The 23,264-nt window shown below is 41.8% G+C and overlaps 1 protein-coding gene across 1 annotated transcript in view; it reads left to right on the top strand.

The window, feature by feature from the left end:
- The first annotated feature begins 15,626 nt into the window (after nt 1-15,626).
- The window catches only part of arid1ab (AT-rich interactive domain 1Ab), a 53,862-nt gene continuing 46,224 nt past the window's right edge, over nt 15,627-23,264 (top strand). Inside the window, exon 1 of the mRNA XM_013915807.1 lies at nt 15,627-16,927. Within this exon, the coding sequence (XP_013771261.1) occupies nt 16,031-16,927 (897 nt within the window). The 5' untranslated portion in view covers nt 15,627-16,030. The remainder of the gene's footprint in view (nt 16,928-23,264) is intronic.

Below are 23,264 nucleotides of genomic sequence, written 5' to 3'. Positions count from 1 at the left end.
GGACGATTCAGAGAAACTATTGCACTTTGTTTTATGTGACGTACCGGGTAAAAACGCTGTCGTTTTGTGTTGTAAAACAAGAGTCACATACACGCACACACAAGTGAGCCGCGGAGGAATCGTTAAGGTTGCCAGTGAGTGCTGCGGCGCTGAAAGCACACACAGTAAATTGAGGCTCCGGCTTCCGGGAAAACACGGGCTGGATTTTGATTTTAATCTGTTCCAAAAAACTGTTTTTAAAAGTGGGAAAATTAAGAAGGGAAGTGTAATAATTTTTTACGTTGTCCTCCAAATATATTCCGCCAAAGTGTGACAGTGAAACGTGTCGTTTTCAGTGCTATTTTTGTCATTTTCAGTCGGTGCTAATGAGCTGCCTGCCTGTTGGAGGGAACGGTTGCTGTACTATGACCTCTATCTCGACTTGACAAGCTTCAGCTCAGTGTTGAGAGCACCAGAAACCTGGCTGCACAGGATGTAGAACTGGTTATTCTGGTGGTCGGTAAACTGGAACATCCTCGTGTGGAGAACAGCCTGGGTCAGATAGTAAAAATGCTCCACAGACATACAATTGAAGCTTTGGAGGGGTGTGGGGCTGCTGAATTTTCTGTACTATTAAATATTCAGGGCAGACATGTTTAGATGTGGTGGGAAAGTTAGCAAAAACCTACCTTCCATGTAGCCTATAAACGTAAAGGCGAGTTTGTCATACTATAGTTTGTAAACAATTATAATGAATGGAAATGAATTTAAGAGAATATCTGTTTGACTAAAGTCAAAGTAGCAGTAACGTTATACTGTCATGCCAGACTGTTGTAGAAAAACACTAATATATATCCATACAGTGCATTTATTATTGCAGATAGATGAAAGTGATACAAACAGTATGGTTCTTAAAAATGATTTTCTTGTCACTCCAAGTTATTTGTTAAGAAGTTTATATGCATGCACTGTCCACGCCATCAAAACAGCCCGTTTTTTAAAGAGCATGTTGAAGGCCAGGTCTGTGTGACCACAGACATGTTTAGATCTCCACTATCTAGACGGCGGCCCTCATCCTGTGCAATCTCTTCAGTCTGTCTGCCCTGGAATGCCGCCACTGACAGCAATTCTTCCCTGGGACAACAGGGAATTATTTGGAAAGGGTGACAAAATCAACACACCGTCTGCCGATTATCCCCCTGCTATTCTGGGTCCTTTGGCTTGGCTGTGTGCTCAGAGCATCAAAGGGCCGTCGGTCTAAAGGGAGGCGAAGCGCGGTTTAATCAAACATTTGGGGGTGCCTCTGTTTTCAGTGTCATGTGCCGCCATTTCAAAGAAATTAAATACTAAGAAAAACAATCGGGAGAAATCACCCCCTTTGGAGCAAAAAGACTTCAAGCCCATGCACATGTGAATCTCCATTTGGGTGCATTGGGTCTTCGTGCAACCGAGATCATCGTTGGGCCAACTTCAAACAGTTCCTTATCGTCTGTTTCTGCGACACGAACCGCAATCATTTTTTAAACCCACATCTTTGCATTAATATTTCAGGTCACTGATGGGCGGCCAATTATTGAGTGCCACAAAGACAGAGAGTGCTACATGATGTTCGATTAAGGAACTAGAGGAAACATTGTCGCGAGAGACGCTTCTCTTTGGATTTGGACTCCATCACCTGGTGCGTATGCCCCTGCTTGGCCTGATAATACCCTTTCTCTACCCAGGCCCTTTCTTGATTGTCACGTCTGGTTGACACAAAGTGCTGCCACACGGATGGGGGTTCACCCCTCCCTTGAAAGCCCAGCTGTCAGTGGTTACATAATAGCTGAGCCTTGTTGGGCTGGCCGGATGGCTTTGTGTGCTTGTCACTGAATGTGATTGTGGGTAAGATTAAGCGGCGGGTGAGAAGCCACAGTTAAGGGGTTCCTACCTGGTCTCCTGCAGAGATGACAAGAAGAAGCAGAATCAGAGGTTTTGGAGAGTGCTTTAATGTGGCTCTGCGAGAATTGCATCCTCTTTTCACACCACACATTGTGTTGATGAACAGCGCTTCTCGCTTACATCCTTGATGTTTTATGTATTGCCTAAGTAAAGACCTCAGAGGGGAAAGCTCAGCTGCATGGGGGGCCGATGAACTGAGCATCCAGTGGTGATATATTTAAACAAATGGCATTAACCAAATGCTTTTTTTTCCTTTTTTTTAAACTAAAGCTGTAAAAAAAAAAATCCTCCACACAGATTCAAAAACCAAACGCTCTGATGATTTTTTTTAGCCCTCGGCCACAATCAATAAGTGCTTATGAAATATCATATAATGAATTCACCTAAAAGGGAAAAAAGGCACTTTAGAAATCACAGACCAAGACCAGGACATGCGTGTGATTCCAGTAAACATGATTTAATAATAACTCTGTTATTGAGCTTGAAACCATAAAATTCACGGGAAGTGGGTGGGGGTTGCTAATTTATTGTAGAGAAACCTGATTTCCCCTGGGCCTATTGCATTATAGCACTCTTTACCCAAGGAACGGGCAGGAACTGCTTCAGCTGGGGTACCCTCTTGCCCTGAGAGTGGATGGTCACAGTGATTCCTATCAGATCAAATCTCTCCTAAAACACCTCCAAGTCCTCAATCCAAAGGCTAATGACTTGGTCTGCTGGAAGATACTCTGCTCCCTCTTCCTCTCCGTCTCCCTCCTCCTGCCATTCCAGACCAGCTTTTTCCTCTCTCCCCTGCTTATAACAGAGAGCCAAGCCTTACATTAAATCTGTGTTTCTGCATAACCGGCCTTGTATGTGTTTTTTTTTTCTCCTCAGTCTGCTCGGCCCTCTGCTGTCTCCCTCTCTCCTCTTTCTCTTGCAGTGGAAATAGCGCAAACCAAGCCAGTGCCTCACTATCAGCGCTTTTCTGCACAACCTGAATTCTTCCAGCACAACAGCAAATAAACAGCCATGCAAAAAGGGGGTGGGGGCTCTGAGTACAGCACGACAGTGCCATTTAAAACTGTGGCTATGGAAACCCCTCTGTCTTTTCTCCTAATATATGTTTATGTTGCTGGGTTTGATTGACAGATAAAGGCACACTGGGGGAAGAGCCTCCTTTAAAATGCATTGTCTTCAGCACCTCCTCCCTCTCTTTCTTTTTTTTTAATTTTCTCTTAAAATAGGCCTCTCTGGCAGGTTAAAATGAGGCAGAATAAATTACTTTAGCTGTGTTTTGCCCTTCTCTTTCTACTGTCTTGATTTCTACAGTTGCAGGACAAAAATCGCTCTCCTCTGTGCCTGAAATTTAACATTGCTGTTGTCCCTGACTGTGTTCCTAGAGCTCCTTTTTTATTGTAACAGTCTCAGCTAGGATTGCGTATGTGGCGCCTGCTGCTATCAAACAAGGGATATCAAAATCTCTTGGAGAGGCATCTGGCCAAATCCTCGAGTAGGAAGATTCAGGGTAAAGATGCTGTTACGCTGGGTTTATAATTGAAGAGATATTAGTTCTCCTTGTCGGTTTTTCATTTGCAGTAATGACTAAAGCGAATAAATGGCACTTGTTATTAAGAGGCACTTCTTTTTTCACGGCACAGTAACTCTGTAAAAGTTATTTATTAACTTGTTTAAATCCAAACCAAATACTGTGCTGTATGCTAAAGGAGCATACAGTCATACATTTGCACCTGTGCTGCTATTGATCCATATTCCTCCACCTCTTGTGTCATGCCAAGAGCTTTTTAATGAATCACTTTCCGTTTGTAATGCTTCTGTAACCTAATGCTAAGTTGTGTTTGGGCTATTTGTCTGGAGGAGACAAACCATACTACAGAGACACATGCCAAACAAAACCCTTGGTTGGCACTATGATGTGGGCATCATGCCTTTGCCAGCCTTCACTCTGTAGGGCCTGTGCCAGCCTTTTATAAATGCCCTATTTGGCAAGAGCTGTGCCCAGCAGTGTCTCTTAAGGTTCTGGTTCAAATACCCTCTTCAAATGTGAACCCAATCCAAATCCTAAATGATCCAAATGATGCGTTCCAAATTGTAAGCTCTCATATCACATTCAGAGGAAATCGTGGATTATGTTTTATCAACTCCACTGGCAACAGATGGAGAAAATCTGGAAAGTCATATGCACAGCCTCGTTTTACTTTATTGTCACACACTATAGTACATTTTGTTCGTTAATCTCAGCATCCTTGTCCCTTTGCCATGTGCGGAGAATAGGAATGGAGCTGCAACATATCAGCGTTCACGGTGGGTTTTCCAGGTATTCAGAGGCGAGGTGCGTCAAACCACAATTGCTGCAAAAGAGCAATTACAGTTGAATGTTCTCTTTCATCAGCATTTCAATGCAAAGATTTGAAATCTGACCCTCAAGCCAGTACCACCTCTATCTTCATCCACCTTCCTGCAGGCCAACAATCAGTACCAAAGAATAGTTTCTGCCCTCAGAAGCCTTGTTGTCCCCTATCTCAACACCTCCCCGCAGAGTCAAGATAAAGTTTTGTTTTCACAGTTGACTAGTGGGTGGGTGGTGCTGGATTCCCCTCACCCCCCCACATACACACTGGCTCCAAAAGGTCATTCTTGACGTGTGCCATGGGGGCATGCTCGCTGTTATCCCACATGCCGCCTTGCAAATGTAGTGTTTCATGTGACAAAGTTTGGCCCCAACTTTTCCTCCTGTTTCAGTGACTCTGACACTCACATTCGTTCCCTTCTTCCTTCCAGTTTTACTTCATCCTTGTCCTTTGTGAGTAAGAATGATCGCGCCTGAAACAGCACAAACATCAGCCCCCATAAGAGGGAAGAGTTCAGGCACAACGAAAGGCGCATCTGTAAACAATGGGTAAAAGACTGGGACAAGAAAATGATTCAGCTGGAAACAGCTGAAATATATCCAATTTCAGAATATGAGAAGATTGGTCTCTTGAGCATCTTCAAGAGCCCAGGGATTGAATAACATCAGCCATTTTTCAATATAATATCTTGTATCAACATACTAATATTATGTGCTGAAAATGGTTTCTCCATAAAAATAGACTCCATTTTCCGTGCTGGATAAGTACAGCAGCTCGCAATACTTTATTTCATTTTTCACACCATCCATTCATTCATGTCCAATTCATCTTCTCAGCCTGCCACAGTTCATATTGATGCATGCTCAGGGCTGTTTTGTAACAGGTAGCTTAATCACACCAGTCTTCAACGTGTCAGTTTTGTCCATCTCTCTGCTAGCCCACTCTGCTTTTCATTAAGTCTGCATTACAGTCTGCTATTTCACCTCCAAACAAACACAGGTCTCCTGACTGCCACCGCTGATTGGAAACTTGTAGCTCCTGAATCCCTAATTCAAACAATCATATTTGGTTCAATTAAACTTTTAAATATTCATTCATTCTTTCATGAATATACTGCATGAGTGGAATGTAAAGTCCAGTCTGTCGTGTGCACGTGGAAAGGAGAGCAGCGACATCAACATCAAAGTATTTTTTGAAATGAATGAAATCTTTTACAAGCGTTATTTTATTAAAGTATTTTTAAGGCGATACAATGCTTTTTTCTATTGTTTTGGTGTTTTAGATTTATTTTCACACATTTAATTGTTTGCTGTTTTAAAATTAATCATTGCTTGAAAGGAAAATATTTCTTTAATTATTTTATAAATCGATGAACTTCTTTTTCAGTCTCACAATGCCAGATTTCTGGATGATTTTACTGTCTGAAAATCTTTGTCGCTCCATTGAGACAAATATGAAGTGAGGGACATTGTGTGATTATAAAGTCATTCAGGTCAAAGCAACAGCCAGCCTCTGACAGCGAAAAGTTTGAAATGACATACATTTGGAGAAAAGGAAGTGAACAAAAAACCTAGGAAAACGGATAAAGTACAAGAAGCCCTCTGACAGCACAAACCTCCTCCAAGGCAGCTCAGTATTTACTTTTAAATACTTTGTTCTTTTTAAATGTACTGTAAGAAGTTTGTAGTGCAGGAAAAACAAGCACAAAGTGCATAATTTTGTTATTTGCCCTGCTGAAACTCATTACATAGCTAGTATAATTATTGGTTTTATTTATGTGGATACAGCACACGTGTAGCATTCATGCAATTACTTAATACATTTGTTTAAATGTTTTTTACAAGTAATAAATATTTTAAAAATCATAAAAAAATTGAAGTTTTTTTTAAATTCTAAAAAAAAGGATTCTTATTCAGGAACAATTTGTATTTAACCCCTTAGCAGTCCAATTAGTCCCCTAAACCATCCAATGTCCCGTGGGCGGTACGTCCGACTGCTAAGGGGTTAAATGGTTATATCCTGTTACTGTAATGCACATAACAGTCATAATAAAATAATTATATATCATTCCCCATACATGGTGTCAATACAAACAATGGCAGTAAGGAAAATAAGGAAAATACTTCTATTTTAGCTCTATATAGTATTATTATCACTTTGACCTTCAGATCAATCTATTGACCTTAAAGGAGAGGTCAAAGGTCAGATGTGACATGATATTTTAAATCCTACTTTCTATGTTGAAAATAAGCAATACACTTGTAAGAATCAGATTCTAATTTATAATGCTTCTATATTGATGTTAAAAGTGAGTTTTTCCTTCCCACTGTTGCCAAAGTGTTTGCTCACGGGGGTCATATGATTGTTGGGTTTTTCTCTGCATGTATTATTGTAGGGTCTACATTTCAATATAAAGTGTCGTTGTGATTTGGCGCTGTATAAATAAAATTGAATTGAATTGAATTATTTAATTTTCTAAAAAATTAATAATTAAGTTAACTTTTAAGACCTTGGGAAATGTAAGCCAAATTTGAATGGATCCTTAAACAGCTATCATATGGTCAAAAAGAATAATTCAATTCACTTTTATTTATATAGCGCCGAATCACAACAAGAGTCGAATCAAGTCGCTTTATATTGTAAGGTAGACCCTACAATAATATATACAGAGAAAAACCCAACAATCATGTGACCCGCTGTGAGCAAGCGCTTTGGCGACAGTGGGAAGGAAAAACTCCCTTTTAACAGGAAGAAACCTCCAGCAGAACCAGGCTCAGGGAGGGGCGGGGCCATCTGCTCCGACCGGTTGGGGTGAGAGAAGGAAGACAGGATAAAAGACATGCTGTGGAAGAGACACAGAGATTAATAAGAAGTATGATTCAATGCACACATGCACGTAAATGCTATTTTATAATTTAGATTTTTCTAATTTTCCAATTTATTTAACACAGCTCTTGAGTGCTTGGCTTCTGTAAATGAGTGTAAAAACCAACCATCCGGTGCTTTCTTTTGATATACATATTGAAAAAATAGATTATGAATATGGCCCTGCGACAGACTAGCGACCTGTCCAGGGTGTACCCCGCCTTTCGCCCTATGACAGCTGGGATAGGCTCCAGCGCCCCCCGCGACCCTGAAAAGGATAAGCGGAAGCGAATGGGTGGGTGGATGGATTATGAATATGAATTTGTTGGCAGAGTCTTCAAAGATGACTATTAATATTAATGAATATTAGCCAAAAAATTCACAGTAGTTGGCAAGTACAAAATAATATGATGTATTAAATGCTATGACGTCTCAAACTTTGTATTTAAACATGTTTTTGTAAAGCTAAGTCAAGACTTAGGTATACATGAATCTGAAAAATTTAGCAGCCAAATCAGTTAACATATAAGTGTTGCACTTACACTCATATAGATCTTTTGAGTTTATCTTAAATTGAGGAAATATAACATTATGCACCAATAAGCCATCTTGAGACTGGAGTCCAAGAGCACAGAGAACGGGAGGGTCCAGAATAAAGGACCCTCCTTTAAAAACATAACAGAATTTAACAACATAACAGACCTCATGATATTTGTGCAAGTTTACTTACCTCTGGCAGAGTACAAACTGTTCCACGAAGAAGAAACTTTATTACACAGTTACAGTGTGGTGTTGTTATGAGAGAGCTAATTGTCTCTTTATTGATTAGGAAACTATAATTGGTTAGCAAGCTAGATCAGATAGCATGTTCCTACACTTCAAAAACTTTGATAATAAGTTACTTGAAGGGAGAAAGAAACTGCATTGCAATGAAAAGAGAATTAAGTCTTTTGTACAGGAAACTTTTTTTTCAAATCATGAATTCACTCAATGTTTAAGTTTCATTTTAAAGTAAATTTAAAAAAAATATATTTTAAAAGCAATGTGGTGTTGCTTTTGTTGCAGTGCTTTTTGAAGGCTTCTTTATTTCATATTTAGTGGTAAATCTGATGGTAAATTCCACATACATTGAATGTTACACATTGAATTAGCAGGGGGATGATATATGTATGTATGTATGTATGTATATATACACACACAGGGAGTGCAGAATTATTAGGCAAGTTGTATTTTTGAGGAATAATTTTATTATTGAACAACAACCATGTTCTCAATGAACCCAAAACACTCATTAATATCAAAGCTGAATGTTTTTGGAAGTAGTTTTTAGTTTGTTTTTAGTTTTAGCTATTTTAGGGGGATATCTGTGTGTGCAGGTGACTATTACTGTGCATAATTATTAGGCAACTTAACAAAAAACAAATATATACCCATTTCAATTATTTATTTTTACCAGTGAAACCAATATAACATCTCCACATTCACAAATATACATTTCTGACATTCAAAAACAAAACAAAAACAAATCAGCGACCAATATAGCCACCTTTCTTTGCAAGGACACTCAAAAGCCTGCCATCCATGGATTCTGTCAGTGTTTGGATCTGTTCACCATCAACATTGCGTGCAGCAGCAACCACAGCCTCCCAGACACTGTTCAGAGAGGTGTACTGTTTTCCCTCCTTGTAAATCTCACATTTGATGATGGACCACAGGTTCTCAATGGGGTTCAGATCAGGTGAACAAGGAGGCCATGTCATTAGTTTTTCTTCTTTTATACCCTTTCTTGCAGCCACGCTGTGGAGTACTTGGACGCATGTGATGGAGCATTGTCCTGCATGAAAATCATGTTTTTCTTGAAGGATGCAGACTTCTTCCTGTACCACTGCTTGAAGAAGGTGTCTTCCAGGAACTGGCAGTAGGACTGGGAGTTGAGCTTGACTCCATCCTCAACCCGAAAAGGCCCCACAAGCTCATCTGTGATGATACCAGCCCAAACCAGTACTCCACCTCCACCTTGCTGGCGTCTGAGTCGGACTGGAGCTCTCTGCCCTTTACCAATCCAGCCACGGGCCCATCCATCTGGCCCATCAAGACTCACTCTCATTTCATCAGTCCATAAAACCTTAGAAAAACCAGTCTTGAGATATTTCTTGGCCCAGTCTTGACGTTTCAGCTTGTGTGTCTTGTTCAGTGGTGGTCGTCTTTCAGCCTTTCTTACCTTGGCCATGTCTCTGAGTATTGCACACCTTGTGCTTTTGGGCACTCCAGTGATGTTGCAGCTCTGAAATATGGCCAAACTGGTGGCAAGTGGCATCTTGGCAGCTGCACGCTTGACTTTTCTCAGTTCATGGGCAGTTATTTTGCACCTTGGTTTTTCCACACGCTTCTTGCGACCCTGTTGACTATTTTGAATGAAACGCTTGATTGTTCGATGATCACGCTTCAGAAGCTTTGCAATTTTGAGACTGCTGCATCCCTCTGCAAGATATCTCACTATTTTTGACTTTTCTGAGCCTGTCAAGTCCTTCTTTTGACCTGTTTTGCCAAAGGAAAGGACGTTGCCTAATAATTATGCACACCTGATATAGGGTGTTGATGTCATTAGACCACACCCCTTCTCATTACGGAGATGCACATCACCTAATATGCTTAATTGGTAGTAGGCTTTCGAGCCTATACAGCTTGGAGTAAGACAACATGCATGAAGAGGATGATGTGGACAAAATACTCATTTGCCTAATAATTCTGCACTCCCTGTATATATACATACATATATACCATTTTGCAAATTTAATCAAAGCAAAATAACTGGTTTGCAATACATCAATTAGTACTAGTAACAAAACTTTGAATACCAAACTTCTGTCTGACTTTCCAAACGGTTTCTCTGACTCTAGAAGCTTCGAGGAAATCTTTCCACTAGAAAATTTCAAATTCATTCCAATAAAACTGACATTTTACAATAAGGCGCATGCAGCTTTTACAAGAAACTCAGCGGGGTGTGTTCAGATCTGACGCTGTAAAATTTAGATACAGTCGGACAAAAGTCGTGCATGTCTTAAAGTCGCTGTAGGTAAATTATAGACTGAATACTCAGAAATTCACTCTGTGAATAAAAAACAAACAAACTGATAACATATCCACTGCATAATGGTTCTCAGAAAAAAGGTGGATATGAAAGCATAGAACAAAAATTGCTGTGAATGATTTCTGTAACTAGCTAAGACTAGCAAGTACAGAGACTTTGGCTGGCATGTCTGACCATAGAGACTTCTACAGGAGTCATAAACAGGTTAATACTTAGAAGCTAGAATATAAACTTATATATAAACTTATATATAAACTTATATATAACAAGAACCTTTAATTTTTTTGGAGGAATCCAGGTTTTGTAATCCCCTATAGAAGCCTGTGGTGGTCTTATTCTTCCCATATATTTGGCTCCTGCTTCATAGCTGAGAGACTGAAAAGATGCTGTGTGTGATTTACGGGGACCTGTGAATCACACACAGCATTGTTTTTCAGTCAATGAGAAGCTCACACGCTGGGCTCTCTGACCCACAATGGAGCAGTTCCTACTATGCTCACAGTGATGAGTTTCCTTACTACAGAGATGATTCCCCTGACGGTTTCTTTTCATCCCTGCTGAAAAGAGAGCGAGTACTTCTCTGTCCTTGCAGGGTGGACACCGTAATTTTGAGTGCTCTTAACCTTGCCTGGCTTTGTTGAGATCGGGAGTCTTTCCTTTGCTTCTCTTGAACACACTGCGAGAAAATGGAGTGTTTAGAATTCAGCGCCGGTGCCTGTGTGGATTTTATGAATTTGGGGACTTGGGAAAAAAATGCCCCCTAGCAAATTATCACCCCACACACAAAAAAGGTGGATGAAAGTGCTCCGGTGTAACCTGAATATGTCCTATCGGCTTTGATTTGAAAGCCTGTCATGGGGCATAGAAGTCCCCTAGTCTATTTTCACCTAAGGAACAGAGAGAGGATTTCAGTGCTTAGGAGAAAATAATACAAGGACTGATTGAATGTGTGCTCTGCAGTTCAGGGTGAGCTGTGGCCACTAGCAAAAAGTTTGATTCCATTTGATCAAATCAGGTAAGAACAATGGCTGAAAGATTAACTTGAAACATGACCTCATAAGGTTGCAGAATAATTCCCAAAGTGCTTTTTTAATATCTGTTAATCTATCAAAGCAGTATGTTGGGATTAAATGTATACTGTGGCTCCTGACTGTGAAGGCCGGGCCAACATATGTGGTTTGCTTTGTCTTAAAGCCAATATAAAAACTGTTGTCCACATTTATTAAAGAATTGTGCAGGAAACCGTGCAGGTCACCTACTGGACATTTCTTACTCCAGCACTGTTTACGAAACAGTGGGTGTATGTTTGCCAGGTGTACATTTAAACAGCAGGTTCCACACACAAACTGTCTGGGAACAAGCCGGATGCCAATTGCACTTCGCAAAGTGGCACTTCCTTCCTCTACACACTCCAGACTATGCGTTGAACTGCTGCCTGGCAACCATCTGGAAGGGACCCAACTGTTTTGATTGTGTGTGGCCGGGACAGCGCGGGTGTGGGATTGACACTCGTGTTGGGTGCAAGTGTGCGTAAATGATGGACTCTTGACAGCCATAAATTCTCAGCGTGTACAGTATTGTCAGGTACGTGTTGTGTGTGGCTATTGTACACGTGGGTGTGCACCATGCATGTGCGCCTGAATTCAACTCCGGTCTTGTTAGGGAATTCCACACCACATTATTGGGTTGTCTTGGTGATTGTATGGCTTCATTCCCAGACTGGATCCCAAGGGATTAAAAGAAAAGCAAAACTCCTGAATGATCAGTCACCAGTTAACTCAGCTAGAGTGACACTTTTACAGTCCAGTGCTGAAATTATGTGAACAAAGTTGTTCTATTAAAAATGCATATTTAAGAATATCAAAGGCCTACATAACTGAACAGAAATGGAATATTTTTGGCTTTGTTGAGTTTGTAAAACATTTATGGCCCCAGCCAGTCCAGCGAAATGACTGTGTTGTATTGAAAAACCAGATATGACGATATGAATAACGAACACCCAGCAAATTTTTGCGGCTCTAAATGCAGCTGCTGTTTTCTTTCTTTTTCCCTTCTTATGATCAACCTCTGATAAGAAAACAAAAAAGGGGGGGCTGGATGAAGTCCAAGCTGCTGCCCTGGTGACGGCCAGGGAAGCCATGGCACCAGGGCGGAAGGTGATGCATCAAGCTCATCCTTGCAGGGAGGCGGTGGCGAAGCACAAGTAAACACTCTTAAATCATCGTCCTGGGACACATGAGGGGAGAGTGGGGGGTGGTGGGGATGTAGCGAGGAGAGCGGAATGCCACATGACCCCCCCTCCAATCCCTTCTGGCTCTCCCTGAGCAGGCATTATCAATGGTCAGAGCAAAGACACAAATCGCAGTCCAGGTGAAACAGCTTGCAGGCCTTCATTGCTTTTTCATCTTTGGTAAAATAATTGTAAATTTGACAAAAGACACAGGGATCAAAACGGTGTAGGTAGTATGAATCTTTTCCTGCGTGTGCCAAGCTAGATTATGACAGCGAATTAGCGAGTAGTAAGTTTTCATGGTAACACTTTTTCAACAAGTCATCTGTGGGAGGCAACAGTTATAGTACAGCGACTGTATATGAGCAGCAGTATCAATTACTGTAGGTGGCTGTTGTCTGATTCAGCTCCAGCACTTCATAGAAAGAAACTCTGCTTTCGAAGTTTCATCCTGTCCCTATTAATTCGGTGCTAAAGGAGGTCCTCGTGCCTGCTGCCGCTGAGCTTGTCCGAACAGGCAGCGTGGCATTTTAAAGAAAACCATATCCTTGTAAAACAAGAATCACATAAATAAATGCATGGCACTCTCTGCTGCACAGGAGGTCTTTAGCATCATGTTGTTGCTCTCCCACAGAGATTTAACATACCATATGATCTCAGGGCTTTTAAGTCACTTTGCAGCCACACAGGCGGCTGAAAAAACAGATAAATATTTTTCAAGGTGAACCCAGATAAATGGAGCATATTTTGAAGCCTCTTCTAAAATAGAACTGAGAACATGCAGCATAGAAAGCAGATTGCAGTGCGCTTTAAAATATATATATGAAATATATATATATGATATATATATATGAAAGAGAGAAGAGAGACTTATAATAAACAGCAAGTTTATGCTAAAAAGAAAAAGAAGCTCCCTACCCCCCTCCTCCCTTACAGCCTTCTATCTGCGCTCTCTGCTAACACACACACACACACACACACACAGCACACACACTCCTCCCTTAGCCTATATAAGCAGACAGCAGCTGAGCTGACCCCCTCCACCCTGCCTTCTCTCCTTTATTAAACATACAAAAGCTGTCTTTGCAGCTTTGAAATACATGTGGATATGTTTGTTGATTTCTTAGCAAAACTTCAGGAAGAAAACATGGTCTACTTCTGCACAGATAGTGTGAGCAATATGAGCAGAAAGCCCCGCATTGTAGAGAGAAAGGGCTGAGCAGAGCAGGGCGCTGCTGCTTCCCATCCCCCACATTCACATAGCAAAGTTCTGCTGCTTTTGCAAGCGGCAGTGCTGCCTTCACGTGCTCCACGTGAACGCTGCGAATGCACAGTGTCGCAGCGTTCAGGCGCTACAGCTCGGAAGTGAACGTTATTTTTTCACAGCCTTTTCACTTAAAGTAGTGAGCATTGCGTGTTATTCGATTATATGAAAACGAAAATACTGTGTTGTCAGGCTTGTCTGGTTTTTACATTCAAAGCAAAAAGCACGTGCAATGCGGTTAAGTACGTTATTTACGTTAATGTGCGCTACGTTCCTTAAAGTATAGAAGGAAGGTGTCGTTTCGTGTGAAACAAAGAAAAACATTATAAAATGTTGAGTTTCCTCAATTTTGGTTATTACTTGTAGTTGTCTGGAGAGTAAACCAATCTTTTTTTCTTTTAGCTTGTGACGTGTGCGTACGCCTTTGCTTTAAAATCTTTGCTTTGCTGTTTTGTTTGTTTGTTTGTTTGTTTGTTTGTTTTTAAATCTAATGAATTCGACACTTGTTTCCTGTAAAGTAGCTAATGTCACCTTAGACCTATTAGAACAGAATCTAAAGTGCTCCTTTCACTCCCCTGACATTTTTGTTGTATTTATAAAGGAGATTTGGCACTCTGACCGCACTCTAGACAACCTTAGCTTATGGCAATTAAGATGTTAAAACATTTTATACTCTCTTTCATATTTACTTAATTTTTCACTCCCTATAAGTCTTTAATATTAGACTAGGTGACGTTGATTAAGGAAAATTCCGACAGCACTTGAAAGCAGCACGAGGGCTGATGCTGCTGCTAGGAGAGCGCGAGGCAGGCAGGCAGAGAACACGAAGAAAAAGGGGGTGGGGAGAGAGAGAGAGTGGTGGAGAGACTTAGGGTGTCTGTTCCTGTTAATTGTATAGGGCTACTTCATGCTTTCTCCAAATATGTCCTGTCCACTGTGTGCTGGAGTGAGCCTCGACTCCTACATGATATGTTCAAATATTCAGCGGCCCTGTCACTTTTCCCACCATCGCTGTTTCTCATTTTCTATCTCCACTTCCTGGTCTGAGACTGGCTCAGTCCATCCCCCATTCTTCTTCCTTTTCTGCTCCCTCTCTCTCTCTCGCGCTCTCTCTCAAACACACACATGCGCCACAAACATGCACAGGTTGTAATTTCATGCTTTCCTCCGCTTGTGCTGTTGTAGACACATGGAAGCAGTCACTTCCACCCATTAGCACACTCTTATAGAAGATGACATTGTAGCCTATTTTGTTCCACCCCTTTCACCAGCTGATAGAAACCCACAAATGAATGTAACAGAAGCGCTCACAGCTTAAGCACGAACTGCACAGTTGTGGCTGAAATAAAAAAAAAAATAGTATGGCAAAAGAAGGGACGGCAGAAGTGTCGTCAAAACAGTCAGTATTTAGCAGTGAGATATATAAGGAAAGACCATGAGCACCAAGCACGTGGCTATTTGAAAGATATTTGAAGTAAAAATGAAATGTGGGAAATTCTGGTTATTTGTAACGACAAACAGAGCTATTCAACATCTACTTTGTAAAGTTACGTGTATCGTAGCAGGTAGTATCCCCAGTATAAAAGCATACAACTAAAATCGTGTTTTATTTACTAGGATTATATTATGTATTATATTATAACGCATATTGATTAATTCCTATTTAAAATAAAAGACAGCACAGAGAATTAGTGTAACTTATTTTCTAAATAAACATTTGCGTCATTTAATTACCCTCTGTACGGCTGGCACTTTATGCTAACAAACACCGCTTCTCGAATACGTCGACGGTTTTATGTATGCGCTCAGTTCAAAGCGTATTAGACCTTCAATAACGGCTCTCCTTGTGTATAAACAACAGGGAACAAGCAGTCCGAATCCAGTTGCTGTAGATTCCGCTCCGGGTTTTTATTTTCTCGCGACATGTCGGTAAGATGGCTGTATCTCGCGGAGCCTCGTGCTGGTTTGGTTGATTTCTAGCTCGCGCTCTCGTTCTGTAACAGAAGGCCCCCCTCCAACACACACACACTCACTTGTGTCGGTTAAATTCACTTCCCTGGCTCTGTATTTATACATTTTTTCTTTCACAAACTTTCCCCTCTCTGTTTTAACTTTAAACGGAGTCGCGGTGGATTACCGGATACCGGTCCGGGCGGAGGGAAAAGGGGGGAATGAACCGGGACAACGGGTACGTTGTTATAAATATACTTGTATTTATATTCAATGGTTATTCGAAGTTTGATTGTGTGTGAGTCGCCGTGCTGAGAGAGAGGCAGAGAAAGAGTGGGGGAGAGAGAGAGAGGGATATCATGGCCGCTCAGGTCGCTAGCGTCGCCACTCTCAACACTAGCCCGCCATCCGAACTAAAAAAGCCGGATCGGGACACACAGGAGGAGTCGGTACCGGGAGAGAAACAGCATGAAAATAAGGAACCGGGACCTGACGGCGGATCTCCTGGGCAGAAGGAGCTGCAGGACGGGACCGATGCTGGAAATGCTGGGGGAGGAGGGGATCCTGACATGAAGAACGGCAACGGGAATTTACCCAGGGTAAATAATAATAGCAGTAATCAGAATGATACAGGCGGGCCCGAAGGGAATAACCATCCCGGGATGGGACACCACCACCCGGGCCCCTTTCCTCCACCTCCTTACGGTTACAACCAGCACTACACCCGGGCCCCTTTTCATCAACATGGCGGACAACAAAGCCCTGGCATGGCAGCTGCATCGGGGCCGGGCATGATGGACTCTTACCCCCCTAATTCACACGAACACGGCTACCCCAACCATTACAACAACTACAGCCCGTTCCAGAACAGGACTTCTTACCAGGGCCCGGGATACGGGGCCATGAATTCCCCGCGTAACAACCAGCCTCCGGCTGGGGGGCAGCCAGGCAAGCAACAGCCAGCAGGAGGAACCACAGCTATGGCTGCCTCTTATAATAATCAGAGATATAACATGGGAAACCAACAACCTACGTCTACGCCAACTTTAAATCAGCTTTTGACATCCCCCAGCCCTACCAGGAGCTACCCGAATTATCCCCAAGGAGACTATAACAATCAGGAGGGGGCCAACAAGGGACCAGGGGATATGGGCAGCAGTCAGTATGGTGGGGTTCATCCGGCTTGGCAACAAAGGACCCACCATCCGCCTCCCATGAGCCCGGGAAACACTGGACAACCTCCAAACAGAAATCAGGTAAACTTCACTCACTGCACTGACACACTTTGGCTGACTTAAAGTCTCTCAGTCGCTGAGAAAAAGCACTGTAGAGTTGAATATTGCATTGGACCAGCCATTGTCTATGTAGCAAGAGCTCTAAAATGGCTGCCTCTCTCTCTCTCCCAATACCACCCCTGCAATAGTGTTTAGACAGAGAAAGAAGCCGCATATTCCGTCAGAAACAACTTTCCGAGACGTGGGTATCGGTGTGTGTCCCTGCTTGGTACAGGGCAAGAGTTAGACTAAGTAGAACAAGAGTTAGCGGGGAGAAAGTGTGTGCGTGTGTGCAGGGAGATGAGGTGATATTTGTTCGCGGTATTGCTCTAGCCTCGCTGTCAGTGCTGTAACCGCTGTCATTTCTGCGAGAATCCGCAGCGAGTCCGGTTCTTTTCGGTGCCGAGCTCCCTCCGGTGCTATCAAAAGTTGTGTCAGTGGCTGTCGAGGCGATAAACAAGATGCAAATGACAGCGATAGCCGTTAAATAATATTTGCATAATCATTAAGAAAAAGAGCGCTGTGTCTGTTAAAAAGCCGCTGCAGGCCGGAGTAGAGATGTGTCTCAGAGTCGGGAGAATGGCAACAATTGCATCCCGATAAAGTGTTTACTCGGATCAAAGTGTGATTGTGACCGCGATTGATTGTCTTGACTTGAGGGTTTTCATTCATTGCGGGATCGGTTCGACTCGGTTCGCTGTCTTTTTTTCTCTGCCTCTTTCCTCCATGTGCCGCCTGTAAACACGGCCCCGGCGCTCGGAGTTGGCAAAGTGCAGATTGCCTTTGCTTTGGGATTTGAATTATGGAGGTAAAATCCTGCTGTCAGAGCCAGGAGACAGTTGGTCTTAGGTTGACATGCGAGCCGAGATCTGATTGGCTCCCCCATCCCTCTGCTCTCGGCCATTTATAATTGCATCTAATGGAAGGCTGCAGAAAAACAGCCCCCTCTGCCCAGTGTTCCTCCACTGCGTAAAGAAAACATAGTCCCTGCCTCTCTTTTTTGATTTTTATGTTGTATTTATTATCATTTTGAGCGATTTTGAATGCAGCTATATGGTCGTGTAATTAAAAAGAATTGTAAAAACATATTTATTATTCTAGTGATATCAACAGAAATCTAAAACCCAAAGACTACTTATTTATCTGTAAATGCTAACCTATGATTTGGTTGCATTTTATTTGTGAAAGCATTTTGAGAATACAGTTTGTTCAGTTCCTCCCACTGCAGTAATTTGCATGATGATGTAGTGATGTGGAGTCACCGTTGTTTTTATTTGTGTGATTAACCTGGCACGTGCTCAGTCACTGCTTTGCTGTTATTGACCTGGCATGTAAAGTTTGGTTGTTTTTTTTCTTCATTTTTCCCCATTTTTGCTTGTGGGGGGAGGGGGTACACAGCGTGCACTGCTCCTTCAAGTCAACTGACTCCAGAACAGCAGAGAGAGTAGGTGTGGTCATATAGCCCCTCTCCTACAACTGTGTTCTGTGCTGTTTCCAGATCAGGAGTTGAGGAGACTGGTGTGGCCCTGAAAGTCTTGTGGCCACGTGATGGAGCCTGCCTGGCTGCAGTTGTGTTTACAAGCAAGCAAGGTGTCAGCCAAGTGTCACAGCTTTTTTTTTCTTCTTCTTCTTCCCGGCAGGTAGCCTAATTTACTTCCACAGGCAGAGTATGTCAACAGTGCTTACCTACATCTTTCTCTTAAGAGATAACGGCCCCTTGTGTAGTGTTTTATGCTACAGTTATGTGTCATAGGCAATGTAGGTAGGTAGAGTTGGATGCATTTGAGAATATTTTGTGGGTTTTGGCTTAATTAATTAAACATGTATAGGCCACAGAAGGATGCTTGGGAGGCATAAAATTAAACTCTTTATTTGACATTTGCTTAAAAACAACATTTTTATATCTTTTCTGTATTCTCATTTACTTTCAGTGTCCGTTTTCTCAAAACATTTTGCACGTGGCTTTTGTAAATGAAAAGTGATAGATGGGCTGTTTGTTTTTATTTCCCACCAAAAGATGTTTCATCAGACTTTTCATCCAGAGAGGTGAACCCACCACTTGTTGCTTTAAACTTTTAAGGCGACAGCTTTTCACACATTTTGATTGCCACTTTCGCTGCATCCACAACAAGTTAAATTGCCTGCACTTAGAGCCGGATGGTGCACAGTTGTAGAGTGGCTGCAGAAGTGCTCGGTTCAGTGTGTTTTAGAACAAACACCCAGATATTCCGCAGCAATTGGACACGGGCCGTGTTTGCTTATTGCCGTCGCTTTATACAAAAAAACCCCCACATATTCCAGGACGGATGAGGGGTGTCGCGCTGAGTGCGCCCATCTTTCTCCGGAGGGCCCCTCGCTGCTGTTTCCAGGAAAGTTAGGATGCTCCTTTTTACTTTCAGTTTGTCACCTCCAGCATGTGGAATAGTGTCTGTGCCCGGGGACGGCATTAAATTTAGGCAAACTGGGAATTGCTGCTGTCAGGGTGGATGAGTTCAATTTGAGCAGGGTCCAGCCTTTATTGCTGTAGAGTTGCCATATTTACATCACTTGCTTAAATATTGGATGTCGGCAGTTAGATACATGCAGATTACGTTCCTGACATTGCATATATATTAAATAGTGCACATCTGAATCCTATCTCGTTTTATTTCTTTTCAGTTGAATATATTTTAGAAAACCTTGCACATTTTTCTAAGTGTCAGTGTGTCTAAATGGCATTTCTTTCATTTCTAAACTGAGCATTCATCAGGTTTGCGTAGTACTCAGGGTGTCAGATTGAGAGTTATGAACTTCAAATAACCCTTTTTTATATTTTCTATAACATCGGATTGTGTCAAAGAAATGCCCTGCCACCTTTCTTGGAATTTGTTGCTATGTTTGTGGTCGGTGATAGATTGTTAGCACAACATCTTTAACAGATTCAAATGATATTTGTGGGGGAGCTTTAATTAATTATTAAATACGCTATAGAAGGTGCTCAGCTGTAAATATTTTAATTGCCAAGTACCTTGTTATTGCAGTGTTTCCCACACATAGACTATACTTGGGCAAGCTGCCCAAATGTAGGCTGCCCTAGTGCATCTTTTTATTACTTTATCCATTCTTTTTAATGTTAGTGACTAGAGTCACCCTTGGGTAGGGTGGTTAGGTGCCTGCTGTGCTGGTCCTTGATGTCGGTCCGCTGTTTGCAGTGTCACATCCTGTAGTCTTAAACCACACCAGCTGTAGTTCTTGTTTTGCTCTATAGAACCACCATAAGCTAGAGGGCAACTCTAACCAGACCCTGGAGTTCGTGGAGAACTGGTTCATGTTCCACCATGCTTAGCCCACTAAGCCAGCATCAGTAGATCTTCCTTTGCAATCTGCAGTTGAGGGAAACACTGCCTGATATGCTCAGCTGCCTCTCCAGTAAGTCTCAGTGGTCCTTGTTCTGCTCTGGAGGTGTGTTGAATGCTGGACAGTCACTTTAGTGTGAACCTGTGATGCAGGTGCCTCTACTGCACTAATTTGACAGCTAAATAGCAGTGACCTTAGCAAACTGTCCAGCCAGGAAATGGTACTGGTCAGTGCTTGTTGGTTAGCAGTAGGTGAACTTTCAAAATGAGATACTATGATGTGCCTCTACAGCTAAGTGTGTGTGAAATGCTGCAATTAATTCCCAGTGGGTGTCAAACTCTAAGGCTACGTTCACACTGCAGGCGAAAGTGCATCAAATCCGACTTTTTTGACCCTATGCGACCCATATCCGATCATGGTATGACAGTGTGAACGGCACAAATCCGATATTTTCAAATCCGATCTGGGTCACTTTCGTATGTGGTACTGAATCAGATACATATCTGATGTTTTAGAAAGCGACTGCTGTTTGAACGGTCATGTCGCATTAAATCCGTCTTTTACGTCACTGACACAAGACAGACGCCAATTATCAGCGCCGGAGAAGACATTGTGAACGCTTCCTGGTCATCCAGTGAAACTGTTGGGAAGATAATGTTGGAGAAACGTGAACATTTTATTTGTACTGTATAATCTGCAGACTCTGACAGAAATCTGCAGCTATCCTTTGAAGCACTACTCCTCTAAAACAGCAATAAGGACAATTATTAGGCCATATGCAAATAACAAAATAACTTTATAACTTAAAGCAAAATTTGGAAACGTAAAGTCCAAAACAAGTCTTTATATTCAGGGCCATCAGTCAAACAATACTGTTTAGTCTGGATCTAAACAGAGCGCGTTGTGTGTGACGTCTTCTTTTGCGCATGCGGGCCGCTTTGAGGGTTCACACTAGAGCGCGTTTGTTGTCACATTTTGTTTGTAGTGTCAACAAGCAGACAAAAAAATCATATTTGATCAAAAAATTGGAATTGAGCATTAAGACCTGCAGTGTGAAAATGGGTTTAAAAAATACTGCACATGGATTGCTAAGTGTTCTTTGGTAGCAGTCACCCCCAGTGAAAGCAGTGAATTATCATTAAAATATGCAAACAGAAGTTATGATGAGCTAAAATTTGTTAATAGAATGATTTAGCTTGAGAATGCATTAGCTTTGTTTGTGTTTATGTCCTTTTAGCCTTGTATTTTCTCAATTTCTTCCACAGGAAGACTGATGTCTAATCCAATACTTTTCCTTCATTGGATTTAAATCCGTGGATGCTTTTCCAATGGGCTAATGAGCCTTCAGAGCAATTCCTTGCAAAAGAATTCAAGGTTTTGCTGGAAAGCTGGAGGATAATTGAACATTTTTTGGTTGTTAAGCAAATGTAAAGGTAGCAATGACTGTATTTTAGCAGAAGGCAAAAGGGCTTTGACAAACTATCATTAGTGTAACTGAATTGAGCAGACTCACAGTAACTTTAACTCTACAAGAGTTTGTCTTGATGTCAGTGGTCCAGGTGCAGAGAACACATTACCTTAATGGATATGATCTAAGACATGGTGTGTGGAGGACAGGACCTTTCACTAAGGGCAAATAAACACGTGTGGGACCCAGACTGTTTTCAAATCATAGCAAAGATATGTCACATGAGGCCACTGCTACATGCTTGTTATGTTTAGTCAGGGAGATTGTATGTTTGATGTCTGACTGCAGAGTTTGATGTGGCAGTCAGTAGACCAAAGTTCAGGTCAGTTTTTCACAGGCTACCCTCGGCTGAAGTGCTGCCGACTACATTTCAGCAGAGTTTATTAAAGGCTTCAGCTCTTCTGTCATGAGCAGTGGCACGATCAGCCTTTTAATTGGTGGCTCTGGTAATAATTCAGCAGCTGTTGTTGTTTTTTTTTTTTGTTTTTTTTGTTGTTGTGTTTTTCAACAAGCCACTCACCTGCCTTGGGCCACCTGCTCAAGATGAGTTAATGCGTTAATTGAATGGTGGATAAGGGCTCATATTATGGGTTTCCATAACACCTTGCACACAAACAAATACTCTGAAGTGGATTGTAGTGGGTTTTTTTTTTTTTTTTGCTTCTTTGTTTGGAATGGTGTAACGCCAGGTGTGTCCCCCACCTCCCACCACCACCATCACCAGAGATGTTCAAAAAGTTTCCCTTTTGCACGGGTAAGGCCACAATTACACATTTATTAGTTTATTTAATTAACCAATAATGACAAAGCACAATAAACAAAGTTGTAGATTAACTTGGATTTATTGTTATTATTGTTATTATTATTTTTGTAGGTACTGTTTGAGAGCGTGGGAATTTGTAATGACATTGTTTGCTGCTGAGAAAATTCTAATTTGCATTTGGTTTGAGTTATTTTTTTAGTTTATTTTTTCCACTTAAAAATCGAATTAGAAAATAAGTGAAGATAAGAGAATTTTTCCATAGCGTCAGTGACTAGTTTAATTTCAGTCTTTGCCAGCTTTTTTGGGTCCAGCCTCTTGAATCTGTGCAAAATTATCTCTCCTAAAATTAAGCGTGCATAGTTGCTTCAGTTTAGTCATTGACAGGAGTACCACTACTGAGATACAGACTGTTTATACACATCACTGTATAGCACACTATCTACCGTTATTCAGTCACTTGAGAGCCTAATGCTGGTCTTTGACAGCTGGGCCAGCAGTTTCTGTTTTGTTCCTGTTCACTAAACACAACTCCCAGTTTTAAGAAAACACACAGCGCAACTTCCCACTACGGTTTGGACCCCTGTTTAATAGGGCTTGGTGACGTGGAGAAGAGGAACACTGAGCATTCGAAAAGGAAGTTCACTCTCGGCTCTTTAGTCTGCTCTGCTGAGTAATGATTCTCCACAGGCCTCATGGACAGCATGCTGCCTCCTGGCAACTGTATTTGTGTGTGTGTGTGTGTGTGTGTGTGT

Source organism: Pundamilia nyererei, unplaced genomic scaffold (genome assembly GCF_000239375.1).
Source record: "Pundamilia nyererei isolate P.nyererei 1_Seehausen unplaced genomic scaffold, PunNye1.0 scaffold00367, whole genome shotgun sequence".
NCBI lineage: Eukaryota > Metazoa > Chordata > Actinopteri > Cichliformes > Cichlidae > Pundamilia > Pundamilia nyererei.
Note: the sequence above shows the minus strand (reverse complement) of the source record. Positions and strands in the feature narration are given on the sequence as shown.